A 918-nucleotide genomic window follows, 5' to 3' on the forward strand; every position below is an offset into this window, starting at 1 on the left:
TAAAATAAATAAATAAATAAATAAATATAAAATCTAATACTATAGGTATCTACCTAAATAAAATCTAAATTTAAAAATCTATATTTTATTGTTGATTAACAACAGCTGTAAAAGCCGTATCAACCATTAATTTTATTTATTAGGCAAGTATGTAGCTTTTTTTTTTTTAATCTTTAGATCAGTTTTACTGAACAACATAGAGAGAGCACATGTCAAGGTGACCTAGGTGAGAAATTGGTCGGGTGACATGACTGTCGTGTGAAACTGGTTCAGTAGGTTGAGTAGGTATACCTACAGTATGTCAGACTATTTTATTATTATTTTTTTTTTTCACATGGGATTTTTATAATTTTAATATTTTTCTCCATCTTTCTGAAGGCCATTGTATGTATTATTGTGTAAAATGTTAGGGTATTGTTTTTTTTTTTTTTACGTCGTTCAATACCAATGTCCTTTTGTAGAAAATACATAAAAAAAAAGTTCATCTCATTTCATTTCAGTCACTCCAACACACCAATGACGGCCCTGGGCGTGGAAAAACTGGCCCCTCCTAAATCGGGGAAGCGGTCCGTGAAAAATCCCCTGATTCTGCCCATCCAAGTTCTGGGCCTTCTAGTCAACCTCTTTTTCAGCCTGCTCAGGGCTTTGTGTCAACTTTTCACCCCTCCTGAACAGAAGGACATTGCTGGCCAAGTTGTATTGGTGAGTGTACTTTTCACCTCGTTAGGCCGGCCTATTTAGCTTGGTAGGTAGAGTGGTAGAGCGTCTGGCTTGTAAGCGCTAGGCCGCGGGTTCGATTCCCATCCAGGCCGGATTTTATCCTAAACAGATAGGATTCGTTCTCGGAACGGTTAGCTTTATCCTATCCTGTCTTCCTTCTCTCTTCGCTTTCGGGACGATAAGACCTTAGCAGTTACA

At 37.7% G+C, this 918-nt stretch overlaps 2 protein-coding genes across 2 annotated transcripts in view; both read left to right on the top strand.

Annotated features, from left to right (window-relative positions):
• LOC103504832 (short-chain dehydrogenase/reductase family 16C member 6-like) overlaps nt 1–130 on the top strand; it is a 3,287-nt gene extending 3,157 nt beyond the window's left edge. The window contains exon 6 of the mRNA XM_008469132.1: nt 106–130. Within this exon, the coding sequence (XP_008467354.1) occupies nt 106–130 (25 nt within the window). The remainder of the gene's footprint in view (nt 1–105) is intronic.
• Nucleotides 1–918, top strand: part of LOC103504833 (short-chain dehydrogenase/reductase family 16C member 6-like) — a 25,153-nt gene that overhangs the window by 9,431 nt on the left and 14,804 nt on the right. The window contains exon 2 of the mRNA XM_026820274.1: nt 501–702. Within this exon, the coding sequence (XP_026676075.1) occupies nt 517–702 (186 nt within the window). The 5' untranslated portion in view covers nt 501–516. The remainder of the gene's footprint in view (nt 1–500; nt 703–918) is intronic.

The sequence above is a fragment of the Diaphorina citri genome, unplaced genomic scaffold, assembly GCF_000475195.1.
Source record: "Diaphorina citri unplaced genomic scaffold, Diaci psyllid genome assembly version 1.1 scaffold135, whole genome shotgun sequence".
NCBI lineage: Eukaryota > Metazoa > Arthropoda > Insecta > Hemiptera > Psyllidae > Diaphorina > Diaphorina citri.